The sequence below is a fragment of the Columba livia genome, chromosome 1 (genome assembly GCF_036013475.1).
Source record: "Columba livia isolate bColLiv1 breed racing homer chromosome 1, bColLiv1.pat.W.v2, whole genome shotgun sequence".
In the NCBI taxonomy this organism is placed as follows: Eukaryota; Metazoa; Chordata; class Aves; order Columbiformes; family Columbidae; genus Columba; species Columba livia.
The window spans coordinates 74,357,557-74,376,621 of NC_088602.1; the positions used below are offsets into that span (position 1 = coordinate 74,357,557).

General features: G+C 43.5%; 2 protein-coding genes across 2 annotated transcripts in view; one reads left to right on the forward strand and one right to left on the reverse strand.

Annotated features, from left to right (window-relative positions):
- Positions 1 to 4,929: 4,929 nt before the first annotated feature.
- The window catches only part of CLDND1 (claudin domain containing 1), a 29,883-nt gene continuing 15,747 nt past the window's right edge, over positions 4,930 to 19,065 (forward strand). Inside the window, exons 1-2 of the mRNA XM_065063018.1 lie at positions 4,930 to 4,969; positions 6,249 to 6,322. The gene's annotated coding sequence lies outside the window, so the exon portion shown is untranslated. The remainder of the gene's footprint in view (positions 4,970 to 6,248; positions 6,323 to 19,065) is intronic.
- GPR15 (G protein-coupled receptor 15) lies at positions 15,198 to 18,972 on the reverse strand. Its single transcript, XM_021299638.2, has one exon. It carries the CDS (start codon positions 18,723 to 18,725, stop codon positions 17,613 to 17,615), a length of 1,113 nt encoding a protein of 370 aa, XP_021155313.2. The 5' UTR covers positions 18,726 to 18,972; the 3' UTR covers positions 15,198 to 17,612.

Consider the following 19,065-nt stretch of genomic DNA (forward strand, 5'->3'; position numbering starts at 1 on the left):
TTTAGTAGGAGGAAAAAATTCTCACTGTCTTCAAGATGGAGAGTGATCAGTTTATGAGAGGCGTACCTATGCCCAGGACTGTCCTTGTCAGCTCTGTGTAACTGCCTCATCTCAGATGCCCACACTGGATAAAGACATTCATCTACCTCCATGCAATCAGAAACAATTAGGCAATTTGTCTGAAATCACACTGGGAGGCTGCAGCAGAGCCTAAAACAAAGCCCTGCTAGCCTGAGATCTAGGAGTCACACGTGCATGGGCAGAGCTACTGCTTAAGAGGGAGAGAATTGCTACAACTGGAAAAAAAGAGATTTGCCTAATAACTGCAAAGCAATGCTACTGTCTTTTAAGGCACACCTCTGTTTACTTTCCCCTCACTGGGGTCTTAAACTTAAAACTCTGCTTCAGCATTACATTTTAACTATCTGTCAGGGCTTGAGAACAGCAATAATGGCCCCTACCTGGGACCCTCATCCACGCACCCTGCCTTTGGACTCAGGAGCCATATCTAAACTCAAGCTCTGGGCACTCAGACCTGTGTCTGGTCCCTGCTGTTCTGGCTTACTGGTGGTTCTGACTTTCTTGCATGGGTTGTAGGCAACCTTGTTCCATCCCTGTTTGTGCTTCCTGGGTGGACCTTGGAGCTATGCCATAGCCTTGCCTCCAGCTCTGCCTGCTGCCATCCTGAGTGAGCTCCCTGTCACAGTTTGCTACCTTACCTTGCCTGGGGCTGCTGAAGGATCCTGTCACAGTTGCTGCCTTGCCTCTGCTTGGGTACAGTGGGACCATGCCCTGGCTGTGGACTCTAATGGTTAAGGGAGTGGAGCATCTCCCTTATGCAGAAAGGCTGAGGGAGCTGGGGCTCTTTAGCTTGGAGGAGACTGAGGGGTGACCTCATTAATGTTTATATATATGTAAAGGGTGAGTGTCACGAGGATGGAGCCAGGCTCTTCTCGGTGACAACCAATGGTAGGACAAGGGGTAATGGGTACAAACTGGAACACAAGAGGTTCCACTTAAATTTGAGAAGAAACTTCTTCTCAGTGAGGGTGCCAGAGCACTGGAACAGGCTGCCCAGGGGGGTTGTGGAGTCTCCTTCTCTGGAGACATTCAAAATCCACCTGGACACATTCCTGTGTAACCTCATCTAGGTGTTCCTGCTCCAGCAGAGGGATTGGACTAGGTGATCTTTTGAGGTCCTTTCCAATCCCTAACATTCTGTGATTCTACCTGTGCTGTGGTCTCTGCTGGCTTCTGGCTTGTCCTCCTTCTTGGAATATCCCAGCTCTTGCTGCTCCCTGACACTATTTCTAGATTACCAGGTAATCAACAACTGAGTAGGCAAAGCAGGAAAAGCAGAAAAGCCCATGGAGGAATTAGGAGATGTCAGTGTCTGGCCTTTCCCATGGGACTGTGCAAGAGTGCATGAGGAGAGATGAAGGGTCACAAGGAGGAGACAGAAGCAACAGAGATTGAAGGAAGAAAAAGAATCAGAAGTGATTGCTTGCGAGTACACGGCTGAGGAAAACATGCAGGCCGACTCAATGTGAGTGATAAAGCATGATTCAACTTTATTGCCCGAGATAGCGTGTATTTATACCAAATACCATAATTATGCATACTTGTCTCTATCTAATAGGCTAAGCACTAAAAGCTTACATTTACTTACTCCACCTACTTGGGTTTAGCTAGCTATGCGCATCCCGCATTCTTCTGACTCTTATCTCTTCAAGGATATCCTGACCCTGCCTTAGTCAGTACTTTTCCATTCCCCCCTTTCCCACGGCCTAATAGAAAAGCTAACTAAGGCCTACTTGTGTCAACTAAAATGGGCTGTGCTCGTACAGTTGCTCAGTGGACTCATGTCCACGCTCCTTGAGCCAATCCCTGACAATTGCTCTAAAAGCTGAATGTATTCCCTCAAGGCTAACCCTTCCCTCTGCTGGGTTTGACTATGGAAACTAACTCAAATAGCTGACAAAAAGCGAATTAATTCATTTCTGTTATTATCAATCAGATCAGCTATCAATATAAACTTGCACTTAACCATTTGTCTGGAATAAAGAAATCTCCTTTCACATTTTCTGTGTCTCAGCAGCTGCTTGGTACCACACACAGCTGAAATGAAATCAGTGTCCCCAGGCAGAGCAGCAAGTTCTTCCGTCTCTGGCTGCTTCACCACCTCTGCAGAGCTCTCTTGCAGATTTCTTTATTGCTGCCTGCTTTGCTTAGACTGTCTGTGCCTCCCTGGTCATGTATGAATGTGCACCCACGTAGGTATTATGTAAATGCATCAATATTTAGAGGAAGGTTTAGAAAAGCAGAGTTTGGGCTGATAAGAGTGTTTACCACATGAAAAAGCCAGCTCTTTCTGCTACAGAAATTATTTCCTACCTGCTTGTTTTTCACGTGTCTGCTCAGTCTTCCTCTCTCTCTCTGTCTCTCTTTTTTTTATCCCCCAAACGTAGCCCTTGTATGAAAAGCTCTGCAGCTTAAATCCCATCCTGCCTCAGGGAAGCATTATGCGTTGTGAGCTTTCTCAGGATAGAGCTTGTCTTTTGGCATTTCAGAAGTATTTCTTTCTTGAAGAGTGAAAGTCATGAGTCATATGAAAGAGCCTTAATGTGCCTGTGGAGCCTGGTGTCCTGGAAATCATTGCTTCGGACTTTTCAATCTACTTTCGTGCGCTGCCAAAAAGGATAGGAAAAAGTTTGGAAAGTATAGGTGGTTCATGTTGCGCTTTAAGCCCATTGTGTGACTTCATCAATGCAACCCGGTGGCATTTCTGTATTTCATCACTGCACAGCTGGAGCAGAGCAGTACCTGGTAGGAATTCCATGCTAAAACTTAACAAAGATTTGATATTTTATTAAATGTACTTAATTATAACCCATTCGTTCTCCTGCAATGTAACCTGCAGAAGATCCAAGCCAGCCACATTCTGATTACTTGTTTGACATCTGACTGACTTTAGCATATGGGCAAAACTGAATCATCTCATAGATGTATTTGTTTATACTGAATATCTTGATCGTGTAGTTGTCTATGCATTTGTATGCTTTAAAAGAAGTAAACAGAAAACCTTCCAGAGGATTAATCTACCATACAATCTACAGTGTAGGGCAAGCTACCAAAAGCAAAGTAGAAAACCTCACACTGCCACTTTTCTGCCCCTGATGTTACTGGCATCACCCTTTGGTAAGTTCCTTAAAGGCAGAAACTAGCAGCTGAGAGACAGTGTTCAGGCTGGGATCAGGTAGGGGGAGGAAAATAAAAGGGGGGAAGCATTTTATCCCTAAAGGAATCCTAGGGCAAATTCATGGGACAGGTAATGAGGAGGCCATGTTTTCCCCCCAGAGTTAAAATTTTTCACATTTTCTTCCACTTTTCAGTAGGAATAAAGAGCTTAATCTGAAATTTCTTTGTAAAATAGGAATGGAAATCACTTCCCAAGTGATGTCTGTGAAAGTTCACTGAGTGCTTCAAGATTCTTGGAGAGGCTTCGTAAGGGAAGCATTCATTTCAGTGAGATTCATGTCACAGAAACTTTCTTTGTGAATAATCATCACTTACCAGCATCGGGAAAGCTTGTGGTGTAACTGGTTCAAATGAGTCCACTGAAATGAAATCTTGTGAAATGTCAGTTTTCTGTTGTTTCTGAGGTGGAGGAGTAACATCTCATGCGTTCCTGATTTCTGCAAAAACATCCTTTCTCAAAAAATATCTGCTATGCTGAATACTTTACACCATTTTCAGTGGCTTGGAGTGTTGATGTCACAGAACTGTTTGGCTTTTGCCCTTCCTAATTCCCCTCACCTTTTACTTTTAACACTTGGAAAAATCACAAATTGATGCTAACGAATGAATGCCTGGGGCTCTGTACCACTGTCAGCAGTGGCAGCTCTCCTTGTTGATGGCAACAAACAGCCCTTCGGCAGCAGAAACCCGAAGGCAAAATGTTTTCTCCTGCCAAGGAGAGATGATGAAGGCTGGAAAAAGTCACGTAAAATATCTGAAATTTATGGCTGGCACTTGAAGACCCATGTGGTGATCTCCCCTCCACACTCGCACTTCCATCTAAAAGGCATTATACAGGTTGTTCCAAAAAGACAGACCAAATTTGAAATCACTATATCTTTGAAATTGGTTCAGTCTTTTTGAAACACCCTGTATTTTAACTCCGCTGGAGATGTCAGCCCACAGCTGTGCGGGCAGGGCCGGAGCAGTGCGACCGTCACGGCCGCCATGAGGGAGTGAGCAAAGACAGCTGGTGAGGTGCGGAGCTGACATGGCCTTTTTTCTTTATTTTCAGGTGGTTCTGTGCTCTCCACGGGCTTTTTGTCAAAAAAAAAAAAAAAAAAAAAAAAAAAGCTTTTACAAATTTTAAAAGTAAACACAAAATACAAAAATCCCAGATGGTGTGTGTGTATGAGATCCCAGTAATGAAAACTGGCACCCAGAGAACACAGGTGGCTCCAGGGGCAGCCGAAGGAGGAAGGCGGTGGCCAGGGGTCCCGGGCCGGCGCCGCGGGAGGCGTCTGCCGGTGTCCAGCAGCGCGGATGGACGGGGCTACCGGCCCCCGCCCGCAGCGGCAAGAGAAGCGCCTCAGGCCGGGCCGCGGGGAGGCTCCGGGGAGAGGGCACTAAGCGGGGCCGGCCGGAGAGCTGCGCCGTCCCGGCAACGCGCGGGCGGGTGACAGCAAGCCTTGCGTGCCAGGCGGCCCGGCGTCGGGCGGCAGAGATCAGTCAGCAGCACTCTCCGTTTCGCTCACAGCCCGCGGTCCCCCCGCCGCCGCGGCGAGCACTGACTCAGAGCGGCACCCCCGCCGCGGCCGGCTTCGCACGCGATGCCGCCGGCCTCCCCCACCGACACCCCCGCCTCGCTCCCGGCCCCGCTCCCGGCCGTCGCACTCCCGCCCCGAGCGGGGTCCCGGGCGGCAGCGCGGCCGGGAGCGGCCCGGAGGCGCAGGTAGGCTCGGGCAGCGGGAGCGCTGGGGAGAGGCGGGTGGTTGCTACGGCGCCTCCTGCCCCGCGCAGACACACACAGACTCTCACATATTTATTCAATATTGCGGGGGCGGGGGGGCTGTTATTTTTTTAGGAGGCTGCGGTACCCCAAGCTCCCCCTCCGTCAGGCACACCTCGGGGGGCTCGGGCAGCGTCCGCGGTGTTGGACCTCCCCCGGTCTCCCAGCAGCCGGACACCATAACCCCCTCCGGGAAGGCCAAGCGGATCCGCAGCCCCGAGCTGGGCCTGCTCTAGGGGTCGAGAGTGCCCGGGGGCAAGGGAGGAGCAGCTTTATAGCAGCAAACTCAGGTTCTGTTGCGGCTGGGACGGGTAAATCACTCCCTCCTGGCCACTGAGGGCCCACCCGTGGAAGGGTGTTTTGGCATGGGCCGAGTTGGGTTGAGAGGCGGCAGCTGGGACGGTGTCGGGTGGGGAGGGTTTGAATGTTGTTTCCGTAATGTGCAGAAAGACTGTTTTTCACATACGTTTGCCCGCTTACCTGCATGCTTGCCAGTGAGATGGGAGTTCCCATCATTTGAGTGTATAATGACTATGCCACGCTTTGCAGACCCTCATTTTTCAGGTGGGAGGCAGGGTACACCAAACCAAATTATCCCAAATTACAGAATTCTTCTTTGCGCTTAGATTCGGGGGTGGTATGCGGCTAGGTCAATTCTCAAACAATGCTTTAAGAAACACTTCTGGTTTTCCTATTCAAAAACATTAAAAAATGCAGCACAAGTGCAAGATGTCTTGACAGCAGCTGTGATAAAACTGCTTTATTAAAGATACCCATAAATGTGGTGGCATTTCAGTGTGCGCCACAGCAACAGGTACCATCCATGTCTTGTGGCTGCACTAACCTGCTCAGTGCTGCACTGGAAATGCTCTGTAAAATAAGTTGGTATGAACTCCGAGTTGCACTGGTTACTTAAGATCTTAACAGCACAATAAATATTTACAAGTACAGCTGTGACATATATCAGTGAAGAGCACAGATCTTTTATTTTCACAGCTTCCTATCTGCAGGTTTACAGTAGCGTCCCCGTTAAGTGGGTTCAGATACTGGGTTTGAGGTTGCTTTATTCAGAGTCCACTTGAGAGACAAAAGCAGCAGGTGCAAGAGAAAACATGCAACTCAGTGTCTGCAAACAAGTGGATTAAACTCACTGCTTAGAACAACCACTTCAAGATTTTTTAATTTTTTTTCCCCGAATTGTAACATTTTATCTTCTCTCCAGAGGCTCCACTGTCCCTTGCCCTTCTATGGGGTGATGATGATAAAAGTCCTGCCAGTGGATACGGACCCTGCCAGGTAACCTTCCCTGCAGACACGTCTTCAAAACAGCGTGCTCGGATCGGCTTTGCCTCCCGGAGAGTGCAGAGCTGTGAAACAGCCGGTGCGGCTGCGTGATCTGCAGGACTAAGATGTTTTCAGTTGTGGTCAGTAAAGCGCAAAGACACAGACAAAGCAGACCTTGTTAATAGCTACGGGCTGTTGTATCCTTAATTTATGCTGTCTTTTGTCCGTTGAACTGCTACTGGTAGCTGTCAGCTAATTCAGCATTTTAGGTTTCCCCTGCTTCTGAGATGCTTTACTGGGCGTGAAAGTGTGAAGTCTCATATTTCTCCTTTTTGGGTATCAAAAATTGTTTGAGTTACAAACCTACGCAGTTACTTTAGCAATTTAAGTAACTCATTAAGTCTATTTTGGCAGGTAAAAGCTTGTGGTGACCTTTAGATTTAAAAGGAGTTTTTATTATTCTAATAATAATGTTGACTCAATAGAAGTCATATTTTGTAAAAATAACTCTGGTAGATATTGCTGGAGGGAGAGAATGCTAATTTTATTTGGAGTTACCCATTTTCCCAAAGACTACTTTGATACCTCAGAAAAACAAAGATCTACTATATAAAATCAATACACACGTACAAGACATGTAATACTTCAATATTTATTGAGAAGCAGTGCTTTATCCTAAACAGTCATTCATCTGAACAAATACTGTATTTGTAAAAATGTCCTAGTCCATATAAAATCTGTCCGTTTTCTGAGGACTTCTTATTAGCAATTAGATGTACAAATTTTCCACTTCAATCGTAAACACCTTTAGCTCCATCATGTATTACCGTGGAGGGTGTGCTTGGTGGCTGAGTAAGTAAGTAAGTAAGGGAGGAAAAGAAATACTTCTGTATTGAACTGACTCAATGTAGGTCAGTAATTTTTGCCAGCTCATGTGCAGTGTTAGAAATACACCATGGGCAATTGTCACCTGTTAACCTGGAGAAAAATGCTTGTCGCAAAAGGCAAAATACAAGCATACTAGACGCTGTTACAAGTCTTTGGGCATCTCACTGGCAGCCAGCCACCCCAGACGGCTGGCAGGTAATGCAGACATTGCTAACTCATATTATGTCATAAAGCATAAAAGCAAAATATGGAGCATGAATCAGAAAGTTCTTCAGTACTCCACAAGCGCTTGCTCCCACAGGGTACCAGGGTTTATGACTGACTCCTTTGACCGAGTAAATCACAGACCTGACTTACATAACTGAGTGACTTAAAAAATGCTTTTGAAGCACCTAAGTTGGTATTTGGGAGCCTGTCCTGTCCCTCTGTGAACAGACAATTTGGTGATGCTACTAGCTGGTTATGTCCTCAAAGCCTCTCGGCTTTCTCTTTAAATGAAACTTGTTTTCCCTCCTGTTTGCAAAGAAAGCACGTTGTTAAAGGGTAAACCTACAAGTTCAAAAGCAATTAAAATGATCTTCTGAATATATTTACATGGCATCTCATGATTTTCAGCGACTTTTGTGAATTCTGAGGATAATGATGTCCTACGCTTATGTTTTTTAACATATATATCAAGGATAATCTATGTGTATTTGCTCTTAGTGAACTAGATGATTGCCAGAGATCTGCAGTTGTGCTGCGCTGGTAATGCCACTTGTGTCAAAGCATGAGTCAGAATACAAGTTTGTTTTCTTAAAATAAAAAGGAAGATGCCTATTTGTCCTCTCTGTGAACATGAAACACTATGTCAAAGACCGGTAGTATTCTACAGCTGTTAGCAGACACCTCAGCATTTCACAAATTCACACTACAATTTATGACCTTCACTCTTTCTCTGTCTCCCACCCGTTGTGTGGCAGGAGCCTTTGGTTTGTTTTCTGTCTGATAAAAATGTGGACACTTCCATGTAAAAGCTGAATTCAGCATAAGATGGACTGAGATTGTTTTTTGTTGTTGTTTTAGTTTGAGACTGAAAACGTATACTTTGGTCCTTGTTCACTATGTGCAGCGTTTTGGAAATCCTGTTTTTATTGTAATCTTCCTTTTTCACTTCCTCTGGACCTTTTCACAAGACTTGACTTAGGGCACATGCTTTTCTATCTGGGCTTAAGGCAAATACAGCTTTTTATTTATTATTTTATTTTATTTTTTTGAGCCACTTAGCCTCACTCCCCACCTCTGACTTTCAAATATGGCTGGAGGGGGCATTGTCTGGGTGCCATGGCCTAGGGGGGCACCTAGGGGTAGAGCAGCACATCGGCTGTCAGGGAGCTGCCTGTTGCCAGTGGCAGGGGTCTGGAGAGCCGGGCTGGTGGTCGGCTGCTGTGGGAGGGCTGGCTGTGCGGGGATGGAGATGCTGCTGGGGAAGGGTGGCTGCTTTCATTTGACGAGTTCACAGGATTAGTTTAGATGAAGAAATGCCAGCATGCACTTCTGTGTCAGCTCGCAACCCAAACATACACTCCCAGTGCCCCTGGGGCTTGTCCATCCTGTATTGATAGTCTTGTCATGACATCTTTGCTGCCCTTGGCCTGTGATCGCTGCATTTGGGTGAGCAGGTTCACAGCTTCTGCTGTTGCATTTGCCGGTGCAAGCTGTGGTGCAAATGAGGTCTAAACCAGGCACAAACTGCAGAGGGACTTGCAGTGCTTGCCTGGGATTGATCCTGTGCCTGCTGTTGCTCCCTGGCAGTGCTGGCTTAGAGTCATAGAATGTCCGGAGTTGTAAGGACATTCCACAAGGATTGAGTCCAACTCTTGTCCCTGCACAGGACAACCCCAAAATTCACACCGTGTATCTGAGGATATTGCCCAATTGCTTCTTGAATACTGTCCCTGTTTCAGTGCTCCACCTTAGCAGAGAACACAGGTGTCTAAATTGTCACAATCTCACTCTACACTTTATCCAAGTTGCTTAAAGGCAATTTAAGGAAGGTGCAGCTAATAGTATCAGGAAATGTAGTCCAGCAGCACAGCTGGGAGTATCTGTTCAGGTCACTCTTCTACATAGATCTGTGAGGCCATATACTCAGAGGGGTTTCATGGATCCTCAAGCCTTTTGGAGATGAATCATTAGCATGATCTCTGAAAGAGGCCACACTAATCCAGCTGGGTTCACTGCTGGGTCGGTGGTCTGTGGGTTAGGCTTTTGGACTTCTCATTTAGCCAAACGTCGACTCTCTTGAAGTTCATCGTATAAAACTCCAGTTGATTTCAACAAAACCAGCAGTTTCCCCATTGACTTTAATTGGTATTTGGGTGACAGTGGAGGTGAGGACCTATAAGCATCATTAGTCTAGTTGCATGAGTTCTTAAAATGAGAATAATAAGATGGTTACATCTACTTTCATGAATCAGCAAGGATTCCAGATATTTTTGACAGCTTTAGAGTGGCTGCAGCTTCTAAAGTGGCTGTGCAAACGTAAGTGTGCCACGGTACCATACATTCATGCTGCCAAAATGTTAGCCCTAGAAACTATTGGATTATAAAGCCTATTCAAGGTCTATTATCTCCTTTTCTCTAGCTAGATCTAGTCCTTTTTGTGTGCAGCAGCTCTGGTCTGAAATATTCTCTCAAGTGCCACCTTAGTTTTTTGTGGGTGCCTTGTTTTAGCACATTTCTTATCTGCCATATATCCTGTACTGCTCTTGGAAAAAAAAAAGAGTGCTCTCCAGATCTCACCTTTATTCTCTTGAGTTTTCCCTGACCCTTTTTCTCTCTCCTGGCAAGACAACCACAAGGGCTTTTCAGTTACTTAAGTGTTCATAAGTGGTCTCAAGTACAATGTCCTTTGACTACAAATCAGAATATCTGGCACTTTATCTACAGCTGAGCTGGTGTGAGATCTTAGGCACGCCACTGAACTTTTCAGTGTGTTTTTCTGCCCTCTTTTTGCTACTTAGAACCTCTCTAACCATTATTTCCTCATTAGTTATGAGGAGAGCAGAAGTTTATATACGTATATGTACTTCTTGAAAGCTATCAAGCTTCTACTCTTACCTGTAACTTGTCCTTAGGTGGCGTGATTGTATGTATGGCGGCTAACTCCCGCAGATTCAAAGTTTTGCAAAACCGAATATGCACCTTGTTGTTGTTGTTGTTGTCTTTGTGTAATGGTTTGAATGTTTTGCTGTGTGTGAGGCATGGGTAGATGTTTCCGTGGTTCCCAGAGGAGGGAGGGTGAGGAGTGGGGGTGATGTGGTCATGCAGGTGTTTAGGCAGTGCATAGAGGGAAGTCAAGTGAGTGGTCAAGTCAGGTGCATGGTACTATACAGGGCAAATATTTGCTGTGTGTGTAGTTATATATGGTGTTCCTTGGTGGAAAAACTGCTCTTTGCATTTTAAGTCTGACTTTCAGATTGTTTTGCGTACCAGTTTTAAAGCTAGGCTGAGAATTTGAATTGATTTAAAAACCACTGACCAAGTTTCATTCTCTAACTGAGCAGAGTGCCACACAGTTTCGTAGTCTTGGTTTTCTGTGCCTCAAATTCAGGGTAAAAGAAAGGGCATCATTTGATCCTTTGGGTAACAGCTGTTCTTCTATATTCATATTAACTAGTTTTATCAGTTTAGAAAGAAAGAAGGCATCAGATTCTGGGATCTCCGTTGCACAGTAAGAAGTGTTTTTTTTCCAGAATTGATGAGTGAATTTTGGACACATCCAGTTATTTCCTGATATTATCTAATTCATTAATTTTTAAAGGACCTGCTGTTTAGAAAGTGAGTACTCAGCCCTTCTGGAAATCAGTGCTTTGCAAAGGATCTGAAGCTAGGCATTTACAAATGAAAGCCATTGAATTTAGTAATCACTTTGTGGGAAGCATTTTCTTTGAACACACATTCTTACCTTACCTCCTGTGCCAATATCTAGTCCCTCAAGCAGTGAAATGCAATGCAAATTTAAAAAGAAACAGTGATCTCTTCTTTTCTTAGATCTGTTGTTGGGATGCCTCTTGTAAAACTCCATGTACTCTAGAAAATGCAAAAAGTAAACAGTAGAGGAAGTGTGTTCACTAAGTGGGAGCTTCTGACTAAGAATATTTTCTCTTACTAATAAGGAAACTGTTTTGAAGTTTGAAAATATGTATTTTGGTCACAATGCATTATTTAGATGATTGATATTGAACATGTTGCGTGCTTGCAAACCATAACACGTGGCCTCTATTCCAAAGCCTCTGAAATCTCTTGCAAAAACGTAGGAGACTTGAATTGGGAAAATGAAATGTACAATTCAATTCATATTTTAAAATAAATTTCGGCCCAACCAGCCTGGCCTTTGTCAGGGCTTTTTTCATGTCATATGTGGAAGTCTGCCTTTCTTCTTGAAGGCTGTTGGTTTCCAACTCATTTCACTTTCTCATCTCCCATAGTTTGCATTCTTTTACTTTATTATGAACTCCTGTTGATCCTTAGATGACTGGGTGTTTGGGGCCAAACTCTCTCTGGCTTTTACCAAGAGTGGGGTCCTCCAAAGCCTCCTGTCACTTGCAGGATGACTCCAGCAGGATACTGAAAATACACATCTGCAAACTGAGCAGGTGCTTGGGTTGTTATTGAAACATAGAGTGCACTAATTGCCAGCTTTGTGGTATAGTATTAAAATGTTATATGAGATGTTATGGGCTTATTCTGGTTTTCTAGGGCTACCCAGCCACCTCAGCGTGTGACATTTGGTAGCTTTGTAATTACTTCTGAGTCCATTTAATGCATTACCAGTGCATGTTTCCATCAGCTATGAATTCAGCTAGTTCTTTCTTTGTTTCTGTTCATTAATTGATCTCCCTTTCTCCGGTGACATATTTGGTAAGTAGCCTGAGTAGATGGATTTCCCATTGCAGGATTGTCCTTACACCATTTATGCTCACTGCTTCCTGTTCTTCACTTGCCATGACATGTGCTCCTTAACAGGGCAAAGCCTTTTAAACAAGAGAACTGGAACTGGCTTTCAGTTAGAAATTTTGGGACATGTCCCTGTTGACCTCATGAGTGTAAGTGATGACAAAGGGATAACAAGTTAGTATTCCAGTAGTGTGTAATTGCTAAAAGTGAACACAAGTGTGCCTGCCTGTGAGTTGACATCTCTCTGTACTGTATGCCTTACAAGCAACAGAGAAATCCCCTTCTTTTGTCAATGACTTTACTGTTCCTGTGCAGTGCTCAACAAATGTATAGTTTTGATGTCTTCGCGAAGTCAGGAAATGTTCTTGTTGTAACTCAGTCTCTTTGAAAGCTGAGGCACCGCTGAGACATGCTGTGAGGGGTTTTTCATCCCACGAGTTTGACAGAGACAGGACAAGACTTGCAGATGAAATCTTGATGCTCCTCAGTCAGTGTAAGTTTTCCTCTTAGCTTCCAAGAGCCAACCTTTGCTGCAGTGCTTATGGAGCGTCAGTCCAGTGGAGTGACACCACCACTTACCTTACTTGCTTGAAGGTATTAAGTTGGCCCTGCTCAATTTGGATTTGAAGCTATTCCCAGTGTGAATCTCTCCTCAGTCCTCTGCAACTTGAAGTACTACTTAGCAGTGGTGCAGCTGTCACTGTTGTGAGCACTGAAATGAAGGCTCCAAAAATTCTTTGCCTATCTAAGTAAGCATCAGATCTGGGTACAATTTTTCTTTGTGTCGAGATGAAAGAATTTGTTTCTGAAAAATGCTGATTCATTGAAGCCAAATGGAGACCAAGACATGCACCTAACCAGGTCTTGATTTATATCAAGAAGTAGAGGCATTTCAACTTGATTATGCACGTCTCAGGGAAGTGCAGCAACCTCTAGATTGTTGAGGGTGGTGCTGGTGGTATAGTTGTTTTCATGAAAAACCTCAAAAAGTCTTGATTTCATTCCAAGGCAGTAAAAAAGCACCTCCGAAATCATCAAAAGGTTTGTGGGATGGGCAGATGTATGTTCCCATCCAGATCTGCTGACAGATATTTGCCACTTTGCCACCTTTTCATGACAACAAAAGAAGTTGGATTGCAAAAAACCAAACCATATTTCTTAGCTGCAATCGTATTGGCTTTATTTTAAAATAATAAAAGTGGGAAAACCAACAACAACAACAACAACCAACAGTCCATATTACTTACCAAGGTCTTTGACAGGTGTCATATTGTAATTGCATCATTTGCATTTCAGATAGCGAACCACTTTGTAGTCTTTATGTTATTTTAACACAAATAAAATGGGCATCCTGTTACATCACAATAATTTTTGTGTCATTCTAAGCTATATTAGTGCTAACAAATGAACAAAGAATATTGACAAGGAATAGTCAAAATTCCAGAAGTAAGTTTGTTCAAGCATAGATGGCCTTTTCTTTGAAAGAAATAATTGAAAATAATGTATACACTGTTGTGAAAATGTAAAATAGATCTGCAGTTTACAAGAGTAAAATAAGCACCTTCATAGGGTATGGTCTTTTGTATAGAAGCCTGAAAGTATCCAGAGAGTTTTGTTTTGTTGAATTAGTTATCTCTTTTGTATTCTTTTTGCTCATGTGGTACATTTGCTGTGGCATTTATATGTGACCCTTTTCAAGCCTTGCAATATTTAGCAAGTTTATTTGCTTTTTCCAAATGCCAGTACTAAAGCTTTAGGCAATGGAAGGAGATCTTGGTAGATTTCTTTCGTCATTGTTCCAATTGGATCTGGTATTTTGAAGTACTAAAAAAAAAATACCAAAACACAAAGGAATCCAGCAGCCCTAACTTAAAATTGTTTAAAGTCTTGAAGATTGATTATATTCCAAAAATACTATTCTGCTTTGGGTGGGAATTGAAGAAATAATGAATGAGTCTGACTTAGTAAGATGTGATTATTTTCTATAATACAAATCATAGGTTAGTTGAAATGCAAGTCTTAGGCTTCTTTTTGTAATTGAAAAAAATAATTTTCTTGTTACGTATTAGTGAAGGTAGAGGGAGGATAAGAGATTGAGAAGAGACTATTGAGACAGTATTTAATAAGATTAAAATTTGAACTGACAGTCTTCTGATTTTCAGACACTGGAAGGTCTGAAAATATAGTTGATGCTCTTCATGCATTTGTAAGCCTGAAATAGGAGTTTGGCCATTTGATGTGGGGAGAAAAGTCTGTCACGTGAAGGAAGAAAAACAAAATATTTTAGAAGAGGTAGTGGGGGAGGGGGGAAAAAAGCGTGCAGTGAAGGGAGAGCAAAAAGCTTGTGTGCACCTCTGTGCTGGCCCCCTTGTAGCCCAGGCACAGATCCCACTACCCGTGTGCCAGCCAGCACACAGTGTCCCCAGCAATTGCTGAAAGATGCTTTTGGCTCCGCTGACCCTGTGGTGCCAGCTCTCCAGCTGCTCCAGGGACACTTCCTCGCTTGGCCTCTGCATACAGAGGCTGGGGAGCTTGGCGAGATGTTCGTGCCTGGGTTTCTAGGTTTGTGCCGCCCATGGGTGAGGTACGTTTTGTTTCTCTGGCTACGTTAAACAGCACAACCGCAAGGTTCAATAAAAAATGCAAATTGCAGGATTTATTTCTAACACCCAAAATAGTCATCCCCCTTTACAGATCTTTAGAAAATACAAAGGTGTGAAAAAAAGAGCTATAGCGAATGTACTCGCACTGCACTTACATCACAGAATCACAGAATGTTAGGGATCGGAAGGGACCTCGAAAGATCATCTCGTCCAATCCCCCTGCTGGAGCAGGAACACCCAGATGAGGTTACACAGGAATGTGTCCAGGTGGGTTTTGAATGTCTCCAGAGAAGGAGACTCCACAACCCCCCTGGGCAGCCTGTTCCAGTGCTCTGGCACCCTCACTGAGAAATTTCTTCTCAAAGGGATACCTCTTCTGTTTACAATTTTTTTCCCCGATATCCAGACAGTACTCAGGTCCTCAGGCTTTGCCAATTTATCTCTTTTTTCTTTTTTCTTTTTTTTGTGTGAATTATGTTAGCTGGTGTAGCTGTCTTCCCTTTCAAGCTTTGTAACAGGTCTGCATGGATGTAACTGTTCACCATAAAACTCTCTGTGTCCTCTTCTTCAGTAAGAGGCAGTCTCTCCTTTTAGTTAGACCGCTCCCTAATTAAATAAAAGTAACTTTCTATAGATTTGCAAAGTGACTCGTTGTTTTTCTAGGAAAAACATCTGCATCTGATAGCCTGGAAAACAATTCCTAGCTTCAATAAAATTTAAAAGTCTCTCTCTTCTCTGGTGTTTAAAGTGACGCAGGGACTATTGCTACAAATCTTTTTGTTTATGACAGCCTTGTCCTGGTGAGCTACAGTATGGATTTGTGTGCCAGATTATTCCTTCCCTGGGAAAGCTGGGAGAAGGGAACACAGAACCAAACTCTTGAAACACTGCAGCACAGTATAATTATACGGGATTTGCTGTATAAGAGTTTGCATGCAAGTTGTTCCAGGCTTATTTTGCTTCTTAAAAAGTAGACTCAAAGATGTATATTTGCTGACTCTTTCATTGGCAGAGTTGAATTTGCTTTATCTTACAGGGCTGTAAATACCTTTAAAACCTTTTGCTTTTTGCAATTCAGGTTTTGTTTCCATGTATTTTGTTTTATCATTTAGTGATAAGATGACTTCTGCCTCTAGTCAACACCTTTGTGGGTTTTGTGAAAGCTATTTCAAGAGCTTCAAAGGCTAAGTGAAAAAGAGAACAGAGATAAAAATCTCTAAAAATCAGGAAATACAAAAGGAAAGCTTCTAACAGTCTTTTGTCTTAGTCACATTACATATCCTGGATGCTTTTTGATACTGATTTATTACATTTGTGACAAGCAGTATTACATTAGGCTAAACATTTAACAAGAAATATAACAGAATATGAGATGTTGCAACATAGACGAAGTATCCAAGTGCAGTTAGAAGTTTCACTCTTATTTTAACTCTGCACTTTAAAGCATTGTAACCTGGTTTCTTTGTTTTAAGCAACCATTTCTATCAACCCTTGGCATTTAGTAAGAAATGAAAGATTTAATAAAATAAATGTCATTCACCTTTATAAAAGTCCAGTACCAGTTTTTCGATGAGCTGCTTAACATTTTGTTCCACATTACAGCCTGTAAATCTAGGAGGTACTTCAGCTGTTAAAAATACAGAGCTTTTTCTGTTCCCCCACCTCATTTGCTGTCACACTTTACACCAGTTGGGCAACTGGTGTCTTCCCCACAGCATATTTAATGCTAGATCTCTGCATTTCCCAAAGATTGCTGATGAGCCAGGTTTATAGAGCTGTTTTATTTCCAGAGTTCAACACTATAAGCGAACTAAAAGAACTGTCTTATTTACAGAGTTCAACTCTTTAACTGAAACATTGGTCCTTTTTAATTCCCTTTCTTTGAGCATCTCTGCACACAAGGTTTCTCAGCGTTCTCCATGATTCCCTGGCTAACTTTGCTTGTTGGGGACATTTGCATTTGACTGTGACTCCAGTGGGAGAAGGTAGCCATACAGCATCTGTCTTAATATAAACCGGGTTCAGCTAAACAAGGCAGACCTGGGCTTTGAATGGCACACAATCTTGTACTATTATACACATTATACCACAACTGAAGCAGTCAGAAATTGTGTCAGAACCCCCCAAAAGTCTTAAAAAGAATGAGCGGAGTTTGTTTGTTTCTTTGATACAGGAAAAAGGTTAAATGCAAGATTTCTTTTTATTGTCTTTGGGTTTCTCTGCCTTCAAGGTTTTTTTTTTTCCCTGAAATAACAGGGGCTAGAAACTAATTATTGTGATCAAAATGAAGATTTAATGCCATAATCAAGAAGCTGAGACTTCCAAAAACAATGCACAAGACTCAAGTTATGAGAACTAGTAACATACAAATTAATTAAAATATTGCATATCTAAATTCATAAAACTTCCAAAAAACCAGAATTGATTGGGTTGGTTTGAGGACATTGCGACATGTTTGTGGGTAAGCTAGGAACCAAAGAGAAACACTTCTGGTGTTTTTCTTGCTCTGCGCGGAATAAATGTAAGTTCAAATCTTGCTTTAGAGCGGGTTTGACTGAATCACCTGATTCTGTTCTGTAGTTTGTAGCATTCGTACTGGGGTTCCAGTGTAAGCATTTGTGGATATTTCTCAGTACGATGGTTTCAGATTTACACCGTGCAGTGACACAGCGATCATGGTGAACCGTAATTCTGTGGTTAAGGTTTCCTATTCCATTTGTCTGCGTATAAAGGGAAGCAGCGTTCCTCCCACCTGGCTGCATTACACTGGCACCTCTGTCACTTGTCTCTTTTTTCAGCTTCTCTCACTTTATTCTTTTCCTGCTGTCTTTGGAGAGAGAAGTTCCTTTCTCCACATGCCCAGCTCACAGTCAGAGGGACACAGAGCGCTTCCTCTTCCTAGTGGCATATTCGCCCGCAACAAAATTGGATAAGGAGTGGCTCAGGCGAGTGTCCAGAGTATCAGAGGTGCTGCCGCTGCTGCTGATCTTCACCCACGGGCAGAGGCACCGGAGCATGGCTCTGCGAATGTAGTTGTCAAAGCAATAGTAGATGAAAGGGTTGGCGCAGCTATTGGCAAAAGCAAAAGGGCTGCTCACCTTCATGCCCAGATGGGCAACCATGTTGGGAAAACAGTCGGGCTGCTTCAGGAGTCCTGAAAGGATGGCCATAAGCTTGAAAAGATTGAAGGGAACCCAGGAGATAACAAAAGCTGCCACTACAATGAAGACAATCTTGATGGATTTCCTCAGTTTCTTATCATGTTTCCCCGCTCTTTGATAATGCACACAGAGTCTCCTGGTGATGGAGTAGTAAAAGGTTAAGATACTCAACAGTGGGAAGAAGAAGGCCAGGATTAAAAGCACCAGTGACATGATCTGTTTGGCTTCTGTCACAGCTTTGTCTGTGCAGTAAGTCTTTCCATATTGCTTTTTCAGTTCTCTGGACAAAAGGGTTGGCATCCCTAAGCAGCAGGATAATAACCAGACACAGATGCAGAGTCCACTGGAATAGGATCTTGTTCTGACTCGTCTAGCGATGGAGGGATGCATGATAGCAAGGTACCGGTCAGCGCTCATACAAGTGAGGAGGAGGATGCTGCAGTACATGTTGACTGAGATGACATAGGAACTAGCTTTACAGAGGAAAGATCCTACCCTCCAGCTCCCGTCTGATGCCTCCTTGTCCACCCAGAATGGCAACGTGATGAGAAAGATGAAGTCAGATGCAGCGAGGTTGATGATAAAGATGTCGATCAGCCTCTGGACCCGTTGCTTGAAGGCCAGTGCTACTATCAGGATGGAGTTGCCGACGATGCCCACCAGGAACACAGCAGCATACAGAATAGGGAGGAAAGTAGACATATGTTGCAGGTGCTGATACTGGCAGTTGTCATCATAGTAGTAGAAGTCGTCATAGTTGAAAGTGACTGTAGTCACAGCCGAAAGCTGAGTGAGTTCCATTTCTGGCCAAGCTGTCCCCATCCCTGCTCTGAGGAAGGCTCTGAGCTCCCCCAACCCTTCCCCTCAAGGTCTTCTTAAAAAACATGTTAGTGAGTGATGTGGGGAGGAGTGAGGGGAGGGAGGAGGAGAAAAGTGGTTTGGGGGGAGTAATTCATATACTTTTAGCCAATCACAGAGGCAACAGACAAGCAATGAGAGTCTCTGATTAGTCAAAACCCTGTCTTCAGAATAAACACTTGCTTCTTTTTTTAAAATCAGGTTTAGTTTTACTGATTTTATCTTCATTTTGTATTTGCCTGTATAAGTGAACCAAGTTTGGGGTTTGCTTTTATTTTGGGGGGAGGGGAGGTAGTTTTCAAGA